The 23,519-nt window shown below is 42.1% G+C and overlaps 1 protein-coding gene across 2 annotated transcripts in view; it reads left to right on the top strand.

Moving 5' to 3' along the window:
* The window catches only part of SCFD2 (sec1 family domain containing 2), a 430,823-nt gene that overhangs the window by 371,609 nt on the left and 35,695 nt on the right, over window positions 1-23,519 (top strand). For both annotated transcript variants that reach the window (XM_032274167.1, XM_032274166.1), the window contains exon 6: window positions 16,902-17,047. In XM_032274167.1, coding sequence (XP_032130058.1) covers window positions 16,902-17,047 — 146 coding nt within the window. The remainder of the gene's footprint in view (window positions 1-16,901; window positions 17,048-23,519) is intronic.

Genomic DNA, 23,519 nt, shown 5'->3' with positions numbered 1-23,519 from the left:
TTGACCAGCCTTGAATTTTCAGGATCCAGAATGAACCAGTGCCTAACCTCACTGGCCAAGGATTTTCATTTTTCCCTTCACCTGCCAGCTCACATTCAATCAAATTTGGCAGAGGTGCCAATGTCAAGCTTCTGAGATTGGCACTCTCCTCCCTCCTTTTCACACCCTCATCTGGTGACTCTGGCATTACAGTATTGAGCCTCTCACAGCAGAGGCTGGTGACAATGAAGCCATGCTAACATGCTAGCTTCCTCCTGTAGCAATTTGGATGGTTATTGTTTTTTATAATGTGGCTTTGTGTCCCACTGAATTTCACTGTGCTCTTCCTGTTTGAAAGGGATGGAGGAGACATTGAAAACGGGCATGTGAGGACCAGAGCTTGTGTGCTATCTACAGCAGCCCCTTTCAGATGGCCTGCTTCCCTCCTGGTGCCCCACATAAGTCCACTCATCAGCCTAAGAAGGTGTTCAGGCTTGTGAATGTGCCTTCCTTTCCCGTCTTCATCCACGTGCATGCGCTTGTCTCTCTTGCTCCTTCGTCTGTGACTCTGTACATGGTCCTGTGGGATCTGGCCCTCCCTGTCTCTCTCACCTGTTTTGCATTCCTTACCCCTCAGCCAGCCACTTGGCCTCCTTGTTCTTCTAGAACCTCCTAAGCACATTCTGCCAGAGGGCCTTTGCACTTGCTGCCCTTCTGCCCAGAAAGCTTTTCCCCAGGTATCTGTAGTGTTTGCCTACTCACTTCAAAAAGTCTCTGCTAAAATGCAAACTCCTCCAAGAGGCCTTTTTTGGCCATGTCTAAGCACTTACCTCTAATATCACATAATTTATTTACTTGTATATGTCTATTTCCCACCACTGAAGTGTAGGCTCCAGGAGCACAGACACTATGCCTTCAGTGCCTAGTGGTAGTCAGCACTCAATAAATATTGATTGAAAGGAAGGAAGATTGGCTTACAATTAATAAATACAATTACAAGTTGGTTTAAAGTCAACTTACAAAAGAAGGCTGAGTAAATAATGGAGTAGACAGTACACAGAAGTTGCAGAAGTGAAAGTGATAAATGAATGATTGGAGTTTGGGAAACATGGATCTAGCAGATACAATGTCTGTGAGCTGAAGAAGGCAGAGGAATGGAGAGGACTGCCCTGGAGTTGGCTTCTAGAATCAGGCTTTGAAGGAGAAGAACGGGTAAGGCAGAGCTGGAGGGGCCAGCCTGACACTGGAAGTCTAACTGGTATTCACCAAGGCTTGCGGAGAGAACTGAGTTAGCAGACAGACTTGATGGGTGCTCAGGAGAAGAGAACAGGTATTTAGAGTTTATTACTAAGACGCTCGTTGACTTAGAAAGGCTGTAAATCAGTACTGTGGCTGACCTTGTAAATTACAAAAAGACATGTACCTGAGCCCATATTTCAATGGCAGAGACAATAGATCAGGTTTTTCCCTCACTGCTGTTAACCTTGTTCAGAGATACGGAAATTCTGAAGACTGCATTGACTGATGAAAAATGAAATGGAGACTATGGTTTTTTCTGGGCATCAAGGATAGGAGGATGAGTTTAAGCTGGCGGAGCTGTGGTACCCAGTAATGTTTATTTAGAGAAAGTTAACCCAGGTACCCAGTAATAAATTATATCACTACCCAGGGGTCAGCCTTCCTCCCCACCAGCCAAAGTGAGCAATCATTTAGACAGCCATGAAAAAGGAAAGGATGAGATAGATGTATGCTGCTTCTCAGAACTGGGATTTGTTTTGCATTGGGCAGGTCTGTGCAAACCTACCCCAAAGTCTGAGGAAGCTGAGATGCCAAAGGAAGAGGTTGACATATCCAGTTTCTTAGAAAGAAACATTTAACAGGGACTTTAAATGTTTAACAGAAGCCACGTCTGTGTCTCGGGCAGCAGTGAGAAGAGATGGTGGATCCCCATGCCATTACCCCCCAGACCCAGGGTTTATGTACCATAGGGGAGAGCTGGTTCAGAAGGTATATGTAGAACAATTGAAGTTTTATAACGTCAAGGGTGTTTCACCTAAGGGCAGGATTTACAGTGACTATGTGCTCTTACACAAGGAACAATCGATAAACTGGAAATCTTAGAGGGCTTCCTGGAACAGGTGTTGATCGGAAGCCAACATGCTAGACTAGCTTTCAATATGGAATTGCTTCAGCCTCCACATAGAATTTTTTTTTCTTGCTGATTAAACACTTAAATTATATGCTTATTTAAAAATCAAAACGGAAGCATCTAAAGTAGAAAATAGAAGTCTCCCATAATTCCTGACACAACAACCCTTAAATTGTTTCATTCAGCAACTATTTATTGAACTCCTTCCATGTACCAAGCACAAGCACAGTTTTGGGAAGTTCCAATTCATTAGTAATTAAAGATCTTTGTTTCCACTGGGCTTACATTCTACTGCTGTGCAATGCAGTACAGTAGCCACTAGCCACATGTGGCTATTTAGAGTTAATAAAGTTAAATACAATTTAAAATTGAGATCCCCATTCACACTGGCCACATTTCAAGTGCCCAATGGCCATATGTAACTAGTGGCTACTGTATAGGACCACACAGATATAGACTGTTTTTATCATTGCAGAAAGTTCTATGGGACAATAATTTTGTCCCATAGAACAGAGGACCTCACAGGGGAATCAGGGCATGATGACTGCCAACAGTTTATAATATATTATTCTGTACTTGTATACAGAAATGCATGCATACATATATGTGTGTGTGTGTGTGTGTGTGTGTGTGTGTGTGTGTGTATGATAGTATTTATACTATATTGCATGTCTATTCATACTCTTCAGCAACCAATATTTGTCACTTAACCTAGCATGGGCATTTTCTTTTATCAATAAATAGATCAAACATTGATTTGTGTCCTCCTATTAATGAATATTTCATTCCAACTTTTCACTATTATAAGCAATCTTGCCATGAACATCCTTGGAACTTATATCCTTGTGCAATTCTCCAACTCTTTTTTAACGTAAATTTTGAAAAGTGCAATGAGATAATGCAGGTGATGTGCTGAAAACACAGTAAGGGCCCAGTACGTGCTGACCTTGACTGTGCGAGGCTTTGCAGAAGTCCCTGGAGGTGCAGAAGTCTAGGAGCTGCACTTCCTAGAGCTTTCCTGCCTAAGTGGGGCCCCAAGGCTTTTCACAACCAACAAACCAGACAGCCACAGCCTGCCTCTGGGAATGTAGAGCCCTGAAGCCACAGCCAACGATTTCCGTAAAGTTTTATTTTCCAGAATAATTATGTGTTTTGAATCTAGCCACATTACATTTATTGACCACCTCCTGGATGCTTGACCCTACATGAGGTGCCAAACCGGTTGCAGGCCTGAGACCTGTCTCATTTTATGAGCTCACAATGAAACCATTGTGGCAACTTGAGGGGCAACAAGTGGCCTGGTCCTGAACTATTCACACTTTTTTTTCCACTGGGAGGGAGGCAAGCACTTGATGCAGTAATGAAGGTGGTTGTATGCTAGCGTGGGAAAAGAACTCAAGGGTTACCAACTTGGGCCATCTAGGTTGATCAGTTTTTCTTTCCTTCTTTTTGGTCTTAGTCCATTTTGTGTTGCTACAGCAGAATACCACAGACTCAGAAAATTATCAACAATAGAAGTTTATGGTTCTGGAGACTGGAAATTCCAAAGGCGTGGCACCAGCATCTGGCAAGAAACATCCCATTGCAGGAGAAAGCAAGCACACAGAACAGAGGCACTTAGCTCCAGACTTTCATTATGACAACCTGTTCCCATGATAACTAGCCCACTCCCATGATAACACATTTCTCTATTTGGGAGGGCTCCTCCCCATGACCCAGTTGCCTCTTAGACCTACTTCCCAACATTGTTACACTGGAGATACACATTCAAGCCAGAGCAGGGCCCAAAAAAATTCTAACTACTTTGAAGTTTTGACTTCTGAACTAACTCTCAGATCCCTTGTTCTTTCTGGGAAACGAGGAGCTAAGACCTTCTGAGGGGTTCAGTGCATTTTCCGTCTTCAGATCCTAGAGCCACCTACAGTCCGTCAGTTCTTTAACCCTCCCCATCCCCATCCTGCAGAGGGAAAGAGCTACACTCTGAGCCCAAGCCCGATTCTCTCAAACCCATCCTACATGAACATGGTGGACATAGTAACTGTGGAAACAGCTGTGAGCTTGAAATTGTCCCTGCGCAGAAACCAGTGAAAACCTAGAAGCCCTAAATCTTTGTGATAACTCATTTTTGTTAAGAGTTAAAATCACCCTGAAGACAATGCAATTCATTTTAGTTATCTCTGCCAGAGGCTCAAGGATTGAGTGAATGTCTCCATGGGAGCCTAAGTCTGGACTGGAGTGGGCCAGGTAAAGAGCACCTGGAAGGCTGTAGACAGCAGCCTCTGTACCCCAGCAGGAGGTCTAGGCCTGTGTTCAGGGTCAGGGAAACAGAGAGAGCTGCTGCTTTCTGTCTGCCTCTTCCAGATCCTAACCCTGCTTGTAATGTGACTTGAATGTGCTTGGAGCCTAAGTGAGTTGCAAGAGGCAGACATCTTCCTGTAAGCTTCCCTCATTTTTCTGCATTTCTTTCTGGAACTCGCCTTCAGGGCTCAGCCTAGCCTCAGAAAGGGATGAGAAGAAGGGGAATATTTCTCCCCGTCTCCTTGCGACGGTCCATCGGCAGCCCTCTCTGGACTGCGTCCCAACTCTGAATCAAGCATGGCTAACCTACACGCTAATTCATGCTTCCTCCAAAAGAAAATAGAGAAAAGTGATAGATAAGGGGCCTCATTTAGTGGGAGCTTGAATTTCAGGCATAGCGTGCTGGCTCGGTTCAGTGGAGATTTACAACAACAGGTGCAGTGGAAACTTAGATTGGGGCAGAGAGTGATTTGTGTGTGTGTTGGGGGAGGGGAGAAAGTGGGGGCCTCATTTGATCTGTCTCCTACTGGAGGAAAAATAAACTCAAATTGCCCTTCTATTCTTCTAAGAAACAAAAGGGATGAAAGAAACTTTAGGCCAATAAGCTTCCCTTTTATTCTTGCCTTTTTCTCAAATAGATCAGAAAATAATCCCCGTATTATTAACCACCTTGCCTTCCCCAAAAATATGAAAAAAAGACACTACTATCTCCCTGCTACTTACATAATCTTATGATAAACATGCTCAGTGAGGCTGGAGCTCAAGAAACATAATGGAAAAAAGGAAAAGATTTTTACAGAACTCTTCTAAATGTCAGTGAGAGCAAGAGGTGGGGGAAGGCAGACAGAAATTTGAAAGGCTTTTAAGTATGCTGTGATTTGGTCTTCTGATTCCGTCCTTTTCTACAAATGGACAATTCGCTGTGACAGAGGTTTGTGTAATTAGCAGACAAGCTAAACTCCAAGTGAAGTATTCTTTGTAACTCAATAAGGAAAGCATTTTCCAAGGTCACATCACAGCCAGAAGTGCCACCATATATTCCCACACTCTACCCTCATTTTATTGGCATTTCTAAAATAAAGTATAACCTTATCTCTGTAAGCAAATCCTCATGTGCAAAGGGCCTTTGGTACTATTTTTAAAACCAACAACCAGACTGGTCTTGGACTAAGATTCAGAAAAGTACAGAAATAGTGTACTTGATATCATCCTTCACAGCTTCCGTCTTGGCCTGCACCTCCAGGAAGCCTTCCAGGTGGTCTTCTTGGGGGAGCCCCAGGGCCTCTGCTGCAGCTGCATCAGGTAGAATCCCCCTCCCACACACAGCCACACATCTTTCTGAGGAAATATAGGGAGAGGCATTGTGGAGGGTAAGAAAGTTGGGGATTTGTGCAGGAAGTGGCACGTCAGATATGCTTCCTGGAGGTCAGGAGGGATCAGCCTCCAGCAGGTCCCAGAAGGACCATCCCCAGAAGATGCATCTGGGCTTCCACATCCCTCTCTCTCAGATGCTGGACTGGCCCATTCATTCCGAAACTATTCATTGAGGTAATACTATTTCCTGCTAAAATCAAATTATGGCAATCTTTTCCCAATTCAAAGAAAAATAAACAGATCAAAATTTCCTCACCATAAGTTTTCATCCATCCTGTGTTTTCTTAACTTTGTTGCTGCTTCATCTTTTATAGTGCCCTGTACCCTCCCCTCCCCCACAAAAAAAAAAAAAAAAAACGCCAAGACGTAAGCAAATATTAACAGGAAAACTTCCAGCTGTGTATTAGTTGGCATGTTGTGGTAACTCTTTGGTGCACCTTGTTTTCTCCTAGTTCAGGAGATGAAAGCAGTGGGAATAATGTCATCATGTTCTTCTGTCAGGTAGGTGCAGCCTCGCTCCCCAGGCTCTACCGCCCGACAGCTTTTGAGAAAAGCCAGATCCAAGCAGCCTCGAGTCAGCTCGGGGAGTTCAGCAAACCATTTTGAGCCCTTCAGAACCATCAGAAATGTCAACACACTTTGACAAGGGACTTATAGTGAAAATGGCAAGTTTGTAATTCAGTAGAATAATTCAATGGAATACAAACAATCCACCTTTTAGGAAGCACTCCCAGTGAGATATACCCGCTTGAGAACTTGGCTGTGATTCCCAGTAGGAGCCTGTGTGCCGCCTTTCTTGGGGATGGGAGGATTCGTGAACCTCAGCCTGGTGGAAGTGGCTGGATATGGGCATTTCCCCCACTGATAGCAGGTTTCATTGCTGGAAAAAGGGCACAAAGTTGAAACGCTGTGAGAGAGATCCGATTTTCTCATGGTGGCAGCCGATAATAGAACATTAGGTACCTGATCAAATATCTGATGCCTACCTTTTTAAAGAAATAACTTCAAACATTGTATTTCAGTTACTCTGAATGCTGAACTTCAAGATCTCTTTGTCTACAGTGTATTTTGATTGACTTAATAAACATAATAACCAACATATGAAATTGTATTAATTATGTGATACAGTATCATGATTTTTTATTTTCTTCCACACTTCCCTTATTTAACACATAAAACCTTAAGATAAACTGCTTTTTTAAAATTATAGCAGTCAGAAGAGAGCCATTTTAGCGAGATTGTTCACATAGGCAGCTTACAGAAAATTTTTAGAAATAGTTGGGGTTATTTCATTGTTTCCATGATGATCTAGGATTGTCTATTTTTCTGCCTCCTTGACGCTTCCCATTTGTCAATTTTTGCTTTTGTTGCAATTGCTTTTAATGTTTTTGTCATTAAATATTTGCCCGTGCCTATGTCCTGAATAGCATTGCCTAGATTTTCTCCTACGATTTCTCCTAGTTTTAGGTTTTACATTTAAGTATTTAATCCGTCTTGAGTTAATTTTTGTACAAGGTGTGTATTAGGAAGCGGTTCAGTTTCAATTTTCTGCGTATGGCTATCCAGTTTTCACAGCACCATTTATTAAATAGGGGATCCTTTCTCCATTGCTTGTTTTTGTCAGGTTTGTCAAAGATCAGATGGTCGTAGACGTGTGGTCTTATTTCTGAGATCTCTGTTCTGTTCCATTGGTCTATGCATCTGTTTTTGTAGCAGTACCATGCTGTTTTAGTTACTGTAGCCTTGTAGTATAGTTGGAAGTCAAGTAGTGTGATGCCTCCACCTTTGTTCTTTTTGCATAGGATTGTCTTGGCTATACAGGCTCTTTTTTGTTTCCATATGAATTTTAAAGTAGTTTTTTTCTAATTCTGTGAAGAATGTCAATAGTAGTTTAATGGAAATAGCAGTGAATCTATAATACTTTGGGTATGGTCATTTTCACAATATTGATTCTCTCCACAAGCATGGAATGCTTTTCCATTTGTTTGTGTTCTCTGTTATTTCCTTAAGCAGTGGTTTGCAGTTCTCCCTGAGGAGGTCTGGCACATCCCTTGTTAGCTGTATTCCTAGGTATTTTATTCTCTTTGTAGCAATGCCTCCTGGAGCAGCACAGATGTTCAGGATCAAGGGGCTGCTTGTCCTGCTGCCTGCATCTGCACCAGGATTCCCACTTTCTGGGTCTCTCTGGTAACTTTGCACCCTGCCAGGCAAACCTGACTTTAAGACTGTGCAGGTTCTGAAGCGTATTCCCCATGGTTTTCCTTCCTTCAGGCTTCCCACCACGTGATTTCTCACAGAAAGCCTCAGAGCTTGGGCTAGAATTCTGGGCAGCCACTTGCAATCATGTCACATCCTCTCCTGAATGTGCAAGTCTTTCCATGTCCATCACACACCCCAAACCTGCCTAATAATACTAGATTTCAGCTGTCATTTTCCCCTAATCAGCTGTTTTAAAAAGCTGAATTTGCTGGAGGTTTTAGGAAGTAGTGCAACTGGTTTTGGCTTTGCTCTATTTTTAAGATGATACCTGATACATATAAAAAATTATGTGATCTATGTGGTGTAAAACGTACTTATATAATAAACACTCACGAACCCAGCACCCTATGCTGGCACTTGGCTTATCTACCCCAAGATGAGTCCACCTTCCTCACCCGTCCTTCTCTTTAAAACAGAGGGGAATGATAAACACAAACTTCAGAGTTTTTGTCACAAGTGTGTGTATACCTAAACCATGTATAGTTTCATTTTGCTTGTTAAATAGACAAACAGAATTTATCAGGCAATTGAGGTTGCTCTTCTCAAGTTGCCTTTTTGGGAGTTTATCCACTTACCCATGTAGGCTGCAATTGCTCAAAACCATCTGGGAGCTCTTTGTTTGAAATTTCATGCAGAGACAGTTTATCAGCCACTCAAGAAAATCCGTGCTGTTACTTTATGTCATTTTTTGGTCTGATTTACCTATTCAACATTCTCCTCTGTTTTAAAGAGAAGGATGAGTGAGGAAGGTAGACTCATCTGGAGGTAGGTAAGCAAAGTGCCGGGATACGGTGGTGGGTTCATGGGTGTTTATTATATAAGCATGTTTTATACCACATAGATCATATAATCTTTTATATGTATTGGCTATCATCTTAAAAATACAACAATATAACCTCTCTATTTTCTTCATTCATTTATTTAAAAACTACGTAGTGGGTGTCTTCTGTGAGGTAAGCTCTACGCTAGGCATGCCAAGAGAATCCAGAGTCTCTGTTCCACTGGAACATGTCCTTATGCCTCCTCTTGCCTGTCTTCCTTTGTCATTTGAGCAATAACTGTAGGCTGCAGAATGCAATAACAGTAGGAGGAATAACTATAGGCTAAGAGACTCCAGGATACCTAGCAGAATTCAGTGCACCAAGGGTCATGGGATCAGCAAAGGCTGGGAGTCAGAGGGGAGACTTCCGGGAGGACTTCAAGAAGGGATCCCCCTTTGTGCATGCCTGTTTGTCTTTGGTCTTTTGTGACCTCGCCTCGACATTTATAGCTCAAATTTTGTTAGTCCGCCTTCCTCACTCATCCAAGCATCTTTATATCATTACCTCCACACCTGCTAAGGAGCCCAGCTGTGTGGAATAGCTCAAGGACTCTACAATGAAGGGGGAAATCAGCCCTATAAAATCTGATGTCTGACAACCTGGATTATAATTTTTTTGAGACAGAACCTCACTGTGTCACCCAGGCTGGAGGACAGTGGTGATCATAGCTCACTATAGCCTCCAGCTCCTGGGCTCAAGCAATCCTCCCACCTCAGCCCCCCAAGCAGCTGAGACTACAGGTATGCACCACCCCATTGGCTAATTTTTTAAAAAAATTTTTGTAGAGTCTTGCTATGTTGCCCAGGCTGGTCTTAAACTCCTGGCCTCAAGTGATCCTCCCACCTCGGTCTCCCAAAGTTTTGGGATTACAGGCATGAGCCACTGCACCCAGCCTATAATTTTTTTATGTTAGAACTTAAAGTCACATTAGGTCATTAAACATGAAATTGATGACTTAGATACAACTGCCTTAGTAGTATAAATATGGAACCTCAGAAATATATACTTATATATTTATATAAAAAATATATAATACATCTAATAAAGATAAATGTACATATAATATATATAATTCATATATTCTAAACCAGCCTCTACCTGACCCAGTTGCCAGAATCACTCACACTTCACAATCCTTTTATAAAAATGGACTAATGCCAAAACCCTGACCCATCTCAGTTCTAAAGCTGTCTCCATGACCTGTTCACACCTGCTCTTCCCAGTTGACTTGTGTGTTTCCAAGAGTCAACTATGTTTGTTCTCAAACCTGTGTGTGCCAGTTGTACCTTGTTATTAAGTTGTAAGATTTAATTAAATGTTCTCACATACTGATGAAGTATGAACTCAAAAAGAAAACTGTTTCAGTGAAAGCCAAATTGGATGTTTTTGCAAGACTCAGTAAAAATGGGTCATTTAAAAAATGCTTTTGAATTAGGTGTGAACAAATGTAAAAGATTGAAGAAAATAATTTAAAATCTAGAAGAATTCTGTCCTCAGATTTTGCTGCAGGTATCTTTAACTTCTGGTTCCACCTTAAATGGGATTTCATGGTATGTCGAAAATCCTACATGGTAAATAATGGTTTTTAAAAAAGAACTCTAACAGCAGAAAATACCTTGGTCTGTCATCAAATGATTAGGGAATGAAAACACATTTATATTTTAATTTAAAGTTTACATATATGTACATGTACTTTCACATATGGAGGTAGAAATGTTTGTAAGAGAGAGATTGATTTTCCATGATCCCCCTCTTTCAGTGACTTTTCTGATCACACATGAGTCCAAGCGTATTTGAAAAGAGGGCTTCTATTGCTGTTTATTTGCCTCATGCACTTCCCAGGACTGTTCTACTTAAGAGGGGTTTTATACGATCAGCGTCACTAGAAAATTTCAGATGTGATGCCACTTGCTAAGGTTTCTTTGGTTTTTATTTTGTTTAGTTTGATTTTCATTTGTCAAACATTTTTTGAAAGCCATGAGAAAAGACTCCATTTAAAAACAATCATTTGAAAAGAGAGAAAAGGTGGTGTCAGACTGCTGGATGGATGGGGGAGGTCGTGACCCCCAGTGCTCTGCCCTCTCTGGCTGTGTCACACCCCCAAGCCAATCCTTTCTCTAACTGCCCCAGGAGCCCGTGGAGGTGGCCCCTGCTGAGTAGGGGCTTGCTGAGAGGGAGGCAGGCAGGCAGGCAGGCAGGAGTGCAAACTAGGAAATGGGCCCGAGGTTCTCAAACTGAGGCCAGTAGAAAAATGAGACCAACCTTGGCCCAGACAAGAAAAGGGCCTCTTGGCCAGGGTTAAAGTATATTTTTTGACTCTGGCTTTTCCCAAACAGATATGAGGGGCCTGAGGGGCCTTTAGAACTGTGCAGAAAATGATATCAGTAAATAGGGAGACATTTCAAATCCTACTCTAGCTTTGCCCTCCTACTCCAGCCTATCAAACCACACGTGTGCGTGATTTGTGCTTGACTTGCATAAATGCATATGTATACATGTGTGGGCGTGTATGTGTGTGTGTGTGTGTGTGTGTGTGTGTGTGTGTGTGTGTGTTTTGAAGGCCTCACATAAGGGCTACTTCAGCTCGAATCCAGACTAAAGCACCTTTCTGATGAAAGATGCTTTATTTTCCTTAATACTTAGGTAATGAAACCAAACTTATGGAGACCAGGTTCTTATGAAAAGGCACGCCAAGCACCAGCAAGCTGCAAGACTGTTTCCCGAGAGAACCAAACAGAAGAGAACTAGGTAGACGGGAGTAAGGAGTAGCGCTTCATTTCAGCCATCCCAGAAGGATCATCAAGCTCTTCTGTTTTCTCTCCATTTTAATTATGTTGGGGCTGAAAATGGACCCACACTGTGGGTCCCTGCGGTATACAGAGCCATGGAAACCATTCCTCTCTGCCGAAGGAGAGGGGCCTCAGTAAGTTGAGAAGGGTGAGGGCGGAGTGGAGGAAGTGTAGGTGCTGAACAGGAGCCCCATTTTGTTGATCTCAGGGATAACTAGACTCCTGCCCAGGAGGTCCTCAAGATTACAGGGGCATGAGTCAGCCCCCGGTTATGGAAGAACATAGGGGCACCCTAGGGGATTGAGGGCCTCCCCTATCGAGAAGTAGGCAACTGAAGTACACAGAACGTGCTTGGCTAAAGGCTACAATCAGCTCCTGGTTTAGTATCTGTTTAACTAAGTGGATTAAATGAGAATTGACTGGAATTGTACACTGAAAGTTTCCTTACAAAAGGCCAGTATCTCATAAGCTGGCTTAATGGAACAGCCTGTCAGGGGCTTATCGGAAGTAACTGAATACAGCACCTTACATAGCAGAGATTCAAAGGAGTCTGTGCAGCCAGGCCTGGGATCCTCACACCTCATGTGGCCAAAAGAGAAGGACCTAAGGTCTAGCTGCAAACCTCGCTGTTAGCATCTAACCCAGAGACAGGCCCAGGTCTTCCCACAAATAAAGGTATTTGCAACTCCCACCATTTTAGCATCTCTTTGGTTTAAACGTGAATGAAATGTTTTGTTGATCATATCTATATCTATATATCTATGTATACCTATATATAGATATATTTCATATCTGCTAAGGCCACATATATGTATGTATGTATATGTGGCCTTAGCAGATATGTAAGACAGCAGAATGTAGTATTTAATAGGATCAACTTTGAAGTTAGACTGCAAGGGTTTGAATCTTAGCTTGACCATGTACTGACTGAATGAGTTTGTGTTTTAACTTCTCTGTGGTTCAATTTCTCCATCCACAAGATGAGAATGAGAATAGTACCTAATACATTAGGAGTCTGTGGAGATTAAATGAGCTAATATGTATAAACTTCTTAGAATAGTTTCTAGTATACTGTGAGAAATTGGTGCTTATATACTACTATTATCACAGAAAATAATTCATTTTTAACAGTTTTAACAGTTTTTGTATCCATGTTCCATCTTATCTATCAGTTCAGCAGATATTTGGAATGAGCTGCATTCCCAGATGAGATTTGGAATTGTAGGAGGCAGGATACATGGAGGAGTTCAGGTCTGCCATCAAGGGGATATTTGAACCTTGGCTCTGCTGGAAATAGTGATGTGTGTGATCTTGCATAAGTCATTTATCCTGACCTATCCGTAAAGGGTGTGTGTGTGTGTGTGTGTGTGTGTGTGTGTGTGTGTGTGTAACTTTCATTATAGGGTTCGGGAAAATAAATGTAAGTTCCTCTTTCAGTGAAGATTGATGTGATTATGAAAAATACTTAAAGATTGATAAAAATGAGTCTCCTTTGGCCCAGTATCCCTAAAACATATACATCACAGAACCTTGAGGATGATAGACAAATTGGAGGGGGTTAATGGTTTGGACCGAAGTTGCCCATGTGTTTGGCTTGAAAAATAGACATGATTGACGATTTTTCAGGCAAGGTTGACTATATTTGTGAATTTAGGATTTTCTATTTTCCTTCCATCAGTTTCTTTAATGGTCTTATTTTTCTGTTGGGTTCATTTGATTTCAATTTACCAGTAGTAACCTGTAAACACTTGTATCAGACAACCTGCTCCACTGTTGACATAAATCTCTTTAATTACACAGCCTATGATTAATTAATGTCAAAGTATGATCCACAATTTTCATGCAAAATCTAGAATTTTAAGTAAAGACTCGATAAGCTAATAGATGATTCTATTCCGCTCAGCCTAATGAATGAATATCATACTTCTCACATTCAAAAAAATTGCAATAGGGCCATTTGGAAAATTGGATGAATTTTTCTGTCGTATAGAAAATGAATTACTTTAAATTAAAAAAATAGCCTATTAGCTGGTTTGACTTTTAGAGAAATTGAAACACTTTGCATGATATTAGAACTAGCAGTGTTTTTTTCTCCTTGTTTTAGTGCTATTTTGAATTTGAAAAAGTAGAACATATTACACAACGCCTAGGTATAATTGATTCTTGAAGGAAAGAAGCCACATGTTGAGTGAGAAGCCATAACCTCCCAGGGTTTCTTCTGTCTGGTGATTGCCTAAAGCACAAGCTAGTGTGTTTCAACTGGAGCATGAGGCCAACAGGAAGCACGGTGTGGTACCGATCGATGCTCTGTACCTGTGGCTCTGAACTTGCCTTGGTTGTGAACTCTTTAAGAATCGGCAGAGAATTGTGGACATGCTCCCCACAAAACTACACATTTTCTCCTTTCCTCAAAGCTTGGCACATAATTCCAGAAAGTTCCCATGAACTTCCTGCATCCCTTGATGCTCCCCTTTCTCCCCAACCCCCTGCAGTCCATGAATCCCATGTGTGTAGGGTCCGTTGAGGTGAGGAGGCATCCTCTCATTGGGCTTGACCACACATCTATCTATCTGTCTATCTATCTATCTATTTATTTATTTATTTTTGAGATGCGGTCTCACTGTGTCACCCAGGCTGGAGTGCTGTGGCATGATCTCAGCTCACTGCACCCTCCACCTCCCAGGTTCAAGCAATTCTCATGCCTCAGCCTCCCAAGTAGCTGGGATTATAGGTGCCTGCCACCATGCCCAGCTAATTTTTGTATTTTTTGTAGAGACAGGGTTTCACCTTGTTGGCCAGACTGGTCTCGAGCTCCTGACCTCAAGTGATCCACCCGCCTCAGCCTCCCAAAGCATTGAGATTACGGGCGTGAGCCACCATCCCTGCCCTGATTTTTTTTTTAATGGCAATGGGTTAGACATTTCTGGAAACTAGGAGATGAAGACTAATCAGAGGCTTTGCCCATCTTTTAAGAGTTATTACATACACTGTCACACAGTAACTGAGAGTACAGGCTCAGCTTTTCACATGCCACCTCGCTGTGTCTGATGCAGCTGGATTCTTTTGGATGCTTCTGTGTATGTTAGATACATTCCATTTTCTTTTAAGCTTATTTGAATCTACCTGTATTCCTTAAAAACTATTTCTCTTATTATCAAAATCAACATGTATGTCCTCACTTTACATCTACTAGGATAGCTGTAATTAAGAAGATAGCTAATAATAAGTATTGGTTAAAATGCAGAGAAATTGAAACCCTCTTACACTGCTGGTGGGAATGTAAAATAGTGCAATCATTTTGGAAAACAGCCTAGCACTTCCTCAAAAGGTTAAACACAAAGTTACCACAGGACCAGCTGCTGTACTCCTAGGTATATACTCAGGAGAAATGAAAATGTATGTCCACACAAAAACATGTACATGTAAAACTAGCAGCATTATTCATGATAACCAAAAGGCAGAAACAACACTAATGTCCATTAACTGATGAGTGGATATATAAAATATGCTATTTCCATATTCCATATACATGAATATTCTATATGCAATGAAATACCAGTAGGCAATAAGAAATAAAGTACTAATGCTACAATTTGGGTGAACCTGAAAACATTATGGCAAGTGAAAGAAGCCAGTCACAAAAGACTACATATTCTATTATTCCATAAACATCCAGAATAGGTAAATCCATAAAGACAATGCATGTTAGGGATTGCCAGGGGCTAGGAGTGGGGAAAAATTGGGAGTGACTGCTAACAGGTATGGGGTTTCTTGTTGGGGTGACACAGTGTTCTAAAATTGTGGTGGTAATGGTTATTAAACTCTGTCAATATGCTAGAGCTTTGAATTGTATACTTTAAGTGGATAACTGTATAGTATATGAATTATATCTCAGTAAAGCTGTTACTAAAACATTGAAGCCAGACCTCTCTTCAAATCACTAGTGTCTTCAGACAAGGATTTGGGTGCAAATACTGCATTTGGAAAGATATCCCAAAGCAGTCAGGAGGTAGGGAAGTGAGACGGGGAGGAAGAAAAGCCACTAATGGGGGTATTAATGGATGAGTTGATGTCATGGGCAGCAGGGGTTCCAACCCTCTTGGGCCCCTCAGAAAGGCTGTGCAGACCACAACTCAGAATTACCGTCCACGGGAAGAGAAAATGGGATTATTTCTATGAGTGTTGACTCTCCATCACTCCCAGCCTGCCCCACACACAGGCCAAACATGCTCCTACAGCCAGTGGACGCCCTTAGACAATAAGAGACAGAGACAGACAGACAGACTGACATCCAGGTACTGTGGTAGGAAGCAGTCAGAATACACAGAAACTTCACCACTCCTACAGGGGACACCCAGGGTGATGGAGTGTGTATGGGCAGCACCTTGGCAATCCTTGACACACCTGCTTTCAGGGGTGTTCCTTAACCTGCACCTCAATCCCCTTATCCTTAAAATGGAGAAGACAATAGTTCCCGCCTCATACAGATGATGTGACGATTAATGAGTTAATGTAACTGATGTATTTGGGATATTTGGGAGATGTAAGAAGATACATTTTTAATCTTTCCCTATCTTTTTTAACTTATCCATGATCATGTCCCTTCTGAATGAGCTTCTAATAAAACAGAGAATAAGTTCTTCTAAGTTTGAAAAAGAAACAGAAGATTTCAGAAAACAGTCTTCTTGTTAAGTCCCCCTGTGTTTGATCAGCTTTGAATGGCCACCTTCTGAAATGTGCCACGTGCTTCGTTAGCACATTAGACAGATGCCCATTGCAGCGAGTTCTGTCACTGGAGCAACACTGTGCTCTTTCTCATTCTTGCTGTCCAGCTTTATGCAAACTGTTGATGGGATTCAGGTAAGTGAGTTTGATCGTAACAGTCTCTCATATTTTCCTTTGCGTCTCCTCATATTTTCCCAAAGCTGTATTCCAAGGATTATGGGCCCTGGGAGCTTTCTTTCTGTGAAACGTCTGTAGCCTAGGGATGGAAGCCAGTGGCTGCAATCCCAGGCAATTTTGAGTTCCACTTCCGTCAAAGGCATTTATATTCAATATGCTTCATTGCTCATGGATGATTGCAACAGCCCAGTTGGTGAACAGCCAGGTGAAAACAGGGTTAAAAAACAAAAACAAAACAAACAAAAAAAACCCAACTACATTACATCGAGCTGAAGCTGTCATGATCAAAAAGATTTACTCACTCAAGAAAACCTCTCTCGATTTTTTCAGACTGTGACTCGTCAATTAACCTGACGTTTCATCAATCCAAAATTGCCACGGATGAACTCTTTACTTCACTTCGGGATATTGCCGGAGCTCGGAGTCTCATGAAACAGTTCAAGTCTGTATATGTTCCTGGAAATCATACCCACCAGGCAAGTATATACATTTTAAAGTAACCTCTAATCTGTTGTATTTCTAGAACTCAGAGATTATAACTGCAAGAAAAGGTTCCCTTTTAACCTCTCTAAAATGAAAGGTTTGTTCTAGATGAACTTCAAGTTCTCTTTTAGTTCAGAGTTTTGGGTTCCATGGAATCTGAAAGCCTCTCAATTCATATTTGCCCCAGGCTGGATATGGTGGGATGAGCACTGAGTTGGGAGTCAGTCATGACTTTCTAACTGTGGGTCTCTCATAGACTGATTCTTTTATCTTTTTGAGATGGAATCTTGCTCTGTCACCCCAGCCTGGAGTGGAATGCAGTGGCACGAGCTCAGCTCACTGCGACCTCCACCTCCCCAGTTCAAGCAGTTCCCCTGCCTCATCCTCCCAAGTAGCTGGGATTACAGGCGCCTGCCACCATGCCCAGCTAATTTCTTTTGTATTTTAGTAGAGACAGGGTTTCACTGTGTTGCCTAGGCTGGTCTCAAACTCCTGAGCTTAGACAATCCGCCCACCTCAGCCTCCCAAAGTGCTAGGATTACAGGCGTGAGCCACCATGCCCAGCCTGTTAGCAGACTGATTCTATAGCCTTCTGCAAGTCCCTTCTCTTCTCTGGGATCCAGTGACTACATGTACTATATTAGGGCTGGCCTTAGAGGATTCCCAAGTTTCTGGATCTAAGCAGTCCATAGACATTTTGAAGAAATAGAATAATGAAAAGTACCTAATAGTGTTACAACAAGGGGAAAAGCTTGTGAGGAAAACATGTGTTATTTAAAATTCCTAATTTACACTCCCACCAACAGTGTAAAAGTGTTCCTATTTCTCCACATCCTCTCCAGCATCTGTTGTCTCCAGATTTTTTAATGATCGCCTTTCTAACTGGTGTGAGATGGTATCTCAATGTAGTTTTGATTTGCATTTCTCTGATGACCAGTGATGATGAGCATTTTTTCATATGTTTGTTGGCCTCATGTATGTCTTCTTTTGTAAAGTATCTATTCATATCCTTTGCCCACTTTTGAATGGGCTTGTTAGTTTTTTTCTTGTAAATCTGCTTTAGTTCTTTGTAAATTCTGGATATCAGCTCTTTGTCAGATGGGTAGATTGCAAACATTTTTTCCCATTCTGTTGGTTGCCGATTCACTCTAATGACTGTTTCTTTTGCTATGCAGAAGCTGTGGAGTTTGATTAGGTCCCATTCATCTATTTTGGCTTTTGTTGCCAATGCTTTTGGTGTTTTGGTCATGAAGTCCTTGCCTACGCCTATGTCCTGAATGGTTTTGCCTAGGTTTTCTTCTAGGGTTTTTATGGTGTTAGGTCTCATGTTTAAGTCTTTAATCCATCTGGAGTTAATTTTAGTGTAAGGTGTCAGGAAGGGGTCCAGTTTCTGCTTTCTACACATGGCTAGCCAGTTTTCCCAACACCATTTATTAAACAGGGACTCTTTCCTCATTGCTTGTTTTTGTCAGGTTTGTCAAAGATCAGATGGTTGTAGATGTATGGTGTTGCCTCTGAGGCCTCTGTTCTGTTCCGTTGATCTATATATCTGTTTTCATACCCGTACCATGCTGTTTTGATTACTGTAGGCTTGTAGTATAGTTTGAAGTCCAGTAGTGTGATGCCTCCTGCTTTATTTTTTTGTTTAGAATTGACTTGGCTATGCAGGCTCTCTTTTGGATTCATATGAAGTTTAAGGTGTTTTTTTCCAGTTCTGTGAAGAACGTCATTGGTAGCTTGATGGGGATAGCGTTGAATCTGTAAATTACTTTGTGCAGTATGGCCATTTTCACTATATTGATTATTCCTAACCATGAACATGGAATGTTTCTCCATCTGTTTGTGTCCTCTCTTATTTTGTTGAGCAGTATTCCTCAAGGACCTAAACATAGAAATTCCATTTGACCCAGCAATCCCGTTACTGAGTATATATCCAAAGGATTATAAAGTGTTCTACTATAAGGACACGTGCACAAGAATGTTCATTGCAGCACTGTTTACAATAGCAAAGACCTGTAACCACCCCAAATGCCCATCGATAATAGACTGGACAGGGAAAATGTGGCACATATACACCATGGAATACTATGTAGCCATCAAAAACGATGAGTTTGTGTCCTTTGTAGGGACATGGATGAACCTGAAAACCATCATTCTCAGCAAACTGACACAAGAACAGCAAATCAAACGCCGCATGTTCTCACTCATAGGTGGGTGTTGAACAATGAGAACACATGGACACAGGGAGGGGAGCATCACACACTGGGGTCTGTAGGGGGGAAATAGGGGAGGGACAGCAGGGGGTGGGGAGTTGGGGAGAGATAGCATGGGGAGAAATGCCAGATATAGGTGATGGGGAGGAAGGCAGCACATCACACTGCCATGGGTATACCTATGCAACAATCTTGCATGTTCTTCACATGTACCCCAAAACCTAAAATGCAATAAAAAATAAAATAAAATTCCTCCACTGCTTTCAAAGGAAGGCAGGGAGACCTAAGAAGAATGCTTTTTCATCATTGAGTAGGAAGATGGTATAAGGATACAAGATTAAGGGGTAATTTCTGTGTAAAAACTCAGAGGGGGAAAGTACATAGAAAGGGAAGCTTAAGGAATAAAGAAAGGCTGGAGCCATTGAGTTTGGGGAGTGTCTGTTGGACAAGGTAGAAGACAGAACTAAGGTTCCAGGTGGCCAAAGATGAGCTCTCAGGGAAGAACAAATGTTTCTGATGGAAAAGATGACTAAGTTTAGCTGCGGGGAATCTTGTCAACCTCTGCATAAAACCTTTAATAAATCAACTCTATTTGTTAAGGCTTTTTGGAGAGCTGAATGTGCTGTTATTGGTGATCATGACATAGTGAGTTCAGCTTCAGTGCTGACTCTTTAAGGGAGATTTGTAGACAGGAGCTAATGTTACCCACTGCAGCCCACCACCATCAAGATTCTTCCTCCAGTATCCCGTATTTGTTTGGTAGCTGATACCTGAAGAGCTCTTCTACATTGGGTTTTTCCTTTGATTATCACACGTTGTGACAGGGAGAAATTATTATTCCAAGATCCAGGAAGGCCAAGTGAGATGCCACAGACACTGAGGTGGCCAGGGACAGTTGCCAGATCTTTGCTGCCATCCCAAAACCTCATCCCCGACTATACCATGTTTCTCATGGAGATTCTAGAAGTGTTGATTGATGGTGCTGATGGTCATCTGAAATCACCTACCAAGATACTGGAGACCTTGGAGACTCACTTTGCTTAGAAACATAAAAATTCCCATCCTTTACTCAAAGATCTGAGAATACCACTACCACAAAATACAAAATCACTCAGATAATCGTATGTAGTTTTGTCATTTAAAAAAATCAGCACTCTTAAATACTCCAAAAGACGTGCTAGAACTAGTCATATGTGATGAAATTGAGACCAAAAATGTCAAGAAGCAAGTGGCTGCTGTAGTTGGCAGAGAGAAAACAAACCACTAAATTCTTGAGGCCTTTTCCATTTTCTGGTCGTCTGGGTGACCCATTTGGACAGCTTCACATAAACACGTATTAGCTATCAATCTTGCACGTGATAAGGATGATGTTAACTTTCTTAGACCTTATCTCCCTGTTGCCAACACTTCTCCAGGCCTCAGACCCTGTCCTGCGGCCATGGCCTTTGGGAAATGGAGTTTCCCTTTGTTGCATATGTTCCTCGTTACAGTGGGTCAATAACACCAGCACACTCCCAACAATTCTAAGCGTCAGTGAGTTGGAAGTGGGGTGAGGTTATGGTAATGTGCGTATGTTGGGGGGATTAAATAAATAATGATACAGACACATGGTGAGATGCTGTGCAACCATTACAATGAATGGAATAGACCCAAATATGCTGGGCAAGGTGTGTGTTTGAATCCTTGGCCCAGGGTCCACTTCTTGAGGAGCTCAAACTGAAACAGAGGTCCATGATCAATTGGGTGGGGGTGGGGGGACATGTAGGTCATTCTGTAAGGCATTATTCTATTTTTGTAAAAATTGAATAAAATAGGCCGGGTGCAGTGGCTCACAATCCCAGCACCTTGGGAGGACAAGACAGCCGGATCACCTGAGGTCGGGAGTTTGAGACCAGCCTGACCAACATGGAAGAACCCCATCTCTACTAAAAGTAAAAAGTTAGCTGGGTGTGGTGGTGTATGCCTGTAATCCCAGCTACTTGGGAGGCTGAGGCAGGAGAATCACTTGAGCCCAGGAGGTAGAGATTGTGGTGAGCCAAGACCATGCCATTGTACTCCAGTTGGGCAACAAGAGCGAAACTCCATCTCAAAAAAAGAGAATAAAATAAGTATTTCATGAGTATATATATTTAATGTCTTTAAAATGTATAATGGTCACCTTATGGTGGGTGGGTGGGTTTGGATGGGTAAGGAGAAACACTGACCTCTTGCTTTATTTTTACATATTCTATATATGTGACACTTTTTGATGGGATTATGGGTAATTTTTACCTCTTTTGGTTTTTCAAATTTATAATATTTTTAAATTACAGATGTAAGCCTGTGAGAACAGAGATATTTATAGGTTTTGTTCACTGCCATATCCCCAGTCCCTAGAGTGATATCTGTCACATAGTGGATGCTTAATAAGTATTTGTTAGGTGCATCTTAAGTACAATACATATATCTTTATTACAGATCAGGGGATTTACTGGGACACAAAATATGCATACATAGGAAAGTACAAGTGTCCAGACTAGAGTTGGAGTTCAGCCGTGTGTCCGGTTTTGAAAAATAGGCCTTGGCCGAACAATCTTCTGTTCAACTTTTCTCCCAATTTGATCCTCAGCCTGTGGCTCCAGGAGAAATCTGTGCTGTTTACCCAGCTCCATCCTGTCTTCAGACAGAATCTGGTTGAGATGTCCTGGGCTTCCCAGACACCTGAGAGAGCACTAGCTGGCCTGGCCCTGGGTTCCCGTTCCAGGTCTGACCTATGCTGCACATTTAGGCTCTGCGCTAGGGCTTGGGCCCCCAGCCGCCCTCCCTCCTGCTGTGATACACAGGCACTGAGTCTCAGAGCCACTCCTGTTTTCGCTGCTAGCACTGGAGGTATCTCTTATTTTCATCCTTATCCATTACCCCTTTAGGAAAATGTGTCAGTCACAGTTCAGATGCAGAAAGCAGATACCATCTAGTCGTTTTAAGGAGAATGTGTCCCAACTGCATTACATACAGCATATGAAATCTCTAGAGGGGCCAGAAGAGTGGGATCTGGACTGAACCCCCCAAAATAAATCCCAGAACATCACCACAGGCCTGGCCCTCCAGGGCAGCCAGGACCTTTTCACAGCCTGGAAAGCGGAGGCAATGGGGATCAAGAGGCTACCACAGAAGCTCTTGACTTAAAGAACATGTCACCAAGGCTAGAGATAGCACGTGTCTTTGATCACCATAGCATCTGCATGGGCGAGCTCAGTGCTTGCCACCTAGTGGGAGGGTAGATGGATGACTAGATGGATCGTAGACAGCATGTTATCTAGAATGGTATTTCTTACATTTTAAATTCTTAGTAAGAGGGAAGTTGGCACATAGGATAACAGAAAAGATTTTCAAGCTAGACCATCAGGGTTTATAGCCCGGCTGTCCCCTCTACTAACTGTGTGACCCTAGGCAAGCGACTTCACTTCCCTGTGCCTGGTTCCTCCCCTGTAAGAAGCAGCGAATAATAGTAACATTCTCATAAAAATGCTCTAATGATTTGGTGAATTAATACATATAAGACTCTTAGAACATGTTGAGTGCAGTGGTCACACCGGTAATCCCAGCTACTGGCGAGGCTGAGGTGAAAGAATCATTTAAGGCTAGGAGTTCAAGACAGCCTGGAAAACATAGCAAGACTCCATCTCTAAAATAATTTTTTTAATTTGAAAAAAGTTAGCTGGGTATAATGCCAGGCACCTGTAATCCCAGCTACTAGGGAGGCTAAGGCAAGGATCACTTAAACCCAGGAGTTCTAGGCTGCGGTGAGCTGTTATTGTGCTACTGTACTCTAGCATGGGCAAGAGTGATCCCTTTCTCAAAACCAAAAAACTTCTTAGAATAGTATGTGACACCTAGACAGCACGATGTAAGTATTTGCTATCACAGCCATTGTAACAGTAAAGAACAAAAGAGGCCGTCTCTTTGTCCTCTTTTGCAGCATTTCATCTTTTCCTTTGTTAGGACATGGGCTACACAGAAAGGGTATCTTTCAAAAGCCTAATGTCCTGTCAGCTGCTGTGCAGCAGAAGGTTTATTGCTGACACCAATTTGTTTTGAAAGGTTGGGTTTGTTGGCCGTTTCTGTTGACTGGAAACCTAAGCCCCCAACTACGCCTGTGCAGAAAGTCTTTTTTTTTTTTTTTTGAGACACAGTCTCACTCTGCCGCCCAGGCTGGAGTGCAGTGGTGCAATCTCGGCTCATTGCAACCTCTGCCTCCCAGGTTCAAGCGATT

This window comes from Sapajus apella, unplaced genomic scaffold (genome assembly GCF_009761245.1).
Source record: "Sapajus apella isolate SASKATOON/1434 unplaced genomic scaffold, GSC_monkey_1.0 scaffold5, whole genome shotgun sequence".
In the NCBI taxonomy this organism is placed as follows: Eukaryota; Metazoa; Chordata; class Mammalia; order Primates; family Cebidae; genus Sapajus; species Sapajus apella.
This window is presented reverse-complemented; position numbering and strand designations above follow the sequence as displayed.